General features: G+C 39.3%; 1 protein-coding gene across 1 annotated transcript in view; it reads right to left on the bottom strand.

The window, feature by feature from the left end:
• Positions 1-1375, bottom strand: part of ARRDC4 (arrestin domain containing 4) — a 15040-nt gene that overhangs the window by 3825 nt on the left and 9840 nt on the right. Inside the window, exon 6 of the mRNA XM_007959954.2 lies at positions 823-985. Within this exon, the coding sequence (XP_007958145.1) occupies positions 823-985 (163 nt within the window). The remainder of the gene's footprint in view (positions 1-822; positions 986-1375) is intronic.

Below are 1375 nucleotides of genomic sequence, written 5' to 3' on the forward strand. Positions count from 1 at the left end.
AAATGGGTGTTGGATTTTATCAAATGCCTTTTCTGCATCAATTGATATGATCATGTGGTTCTTCTCCTTTGTTTTATTTATGTGGTGGATTACATTCTAATCAGCAAGTTTTTGTACTTATGCCAAAATAAATATTTAATGTTGTTACTGGCCATTGAGTTGATTTCAACTCACGGTGACCCTATAGATTCTGGTTTTATAAAGCTACTGTTAACAAAAACTATATTTGTTTTTTTAAGATATGTATGTTTTATGCACTACATAAATAGATGTCATTGAAATGTGGCTACAGAGAGTGTCTAACACTCTATACTTTTATTTTGACAGATTTCCATCATTGTTCTATTTAAAATGTAATGAAGAGATCTGCCAGGTCTGGAACTGCCATAGTAGCTTTTTTTACTGGATTATGTGCTTCAAGTTCTCTTCAGGAATATTGTTGGTTTTATGATTTTTAGTAATAGGAATAGTTTTAGTAGCAGTAGTAGTTAACATTTGAGCACTTACTACGTAACTTCTAAACCAGTTAACCTGTTTTTGCTGTGGAGGTGATTCTGACTCATGGTGACCCCATGTGTGTCAACATAGAACTAGGCTCCATAATGTTTTCAAGGCTGCAACCTTTTGGAAGCAGACTGCCAGGTCTTTCTTCTGGGGCACCTCTAGATAGATCTGAATCACCAACCTTTCAATTAGTAGTCCACCACTTAACTGTGTATGCTACACAGGGATCCAACAATTAATACTTACGTGCTTACTAAGTAACTTCTTAGGTATGCTATATGTAAAATTTCACTATGAAAGAACTTCAAAATATCTTACCTTCAGGCTGTTCTGGCAGTGTCAGTGTCAACCAGCTCATATCTACACTGAACTGGCTGGCAACACTGGAGTTTCTGCTGCCAAAACCATTATATGGGATCGTACCAATCACTAATGGCAGCTCCAGCATCAATTTTTTAGCACCAGGAATGTGAATATACACCTAACATGGCAAAGAGAGATGGGGATATTAGTTAAACCTCACTGTAGACGGCCCAACAATTTCTTTTTTCACTGAAACAAAATATCTTTGTTACTTGCCACCCTCTTAACATAACTGGAAATTGTGCTGGCCACACAAAATGAAGAGCAAGCAAAATGAAGAGCACACAAAATGCAGCAAATGTTCTGCTCCCAGGGATCTGGGACCTTGTTGTTGTTGTTGTTGTTATGTGCCGTCGAGTCGACCCCGACTCATAGCGACCCCTCCTTGGGTTTCCGAGGCAGTATCACTGCGGAAGTAGGATTGCCCAACCTTCCTTCCGAGGAGTGGCTGGTGGGTTTGAACCGCCAGCCTTCTGGTTAGCAGTCAAGTGCTTTAGCCACTATGCTA

Source organism: Orycteropus afer, unplaced genomic scaffold (genome assembly GCF_000298275.1).
Source record: "Orycteropus afer afer isolate SDZICR_OR568_19922 unplaced genomic scaffold, OryAfe1.0 scaffold00019, whole genome shotgun sequence".
NCBI classification, from domain to species: Eukaryota; Metazoa; Chordata; class Mammalia; order Tubulidentata; family Orycteropodidae; genus Orycteropus; species Orycteropus afer.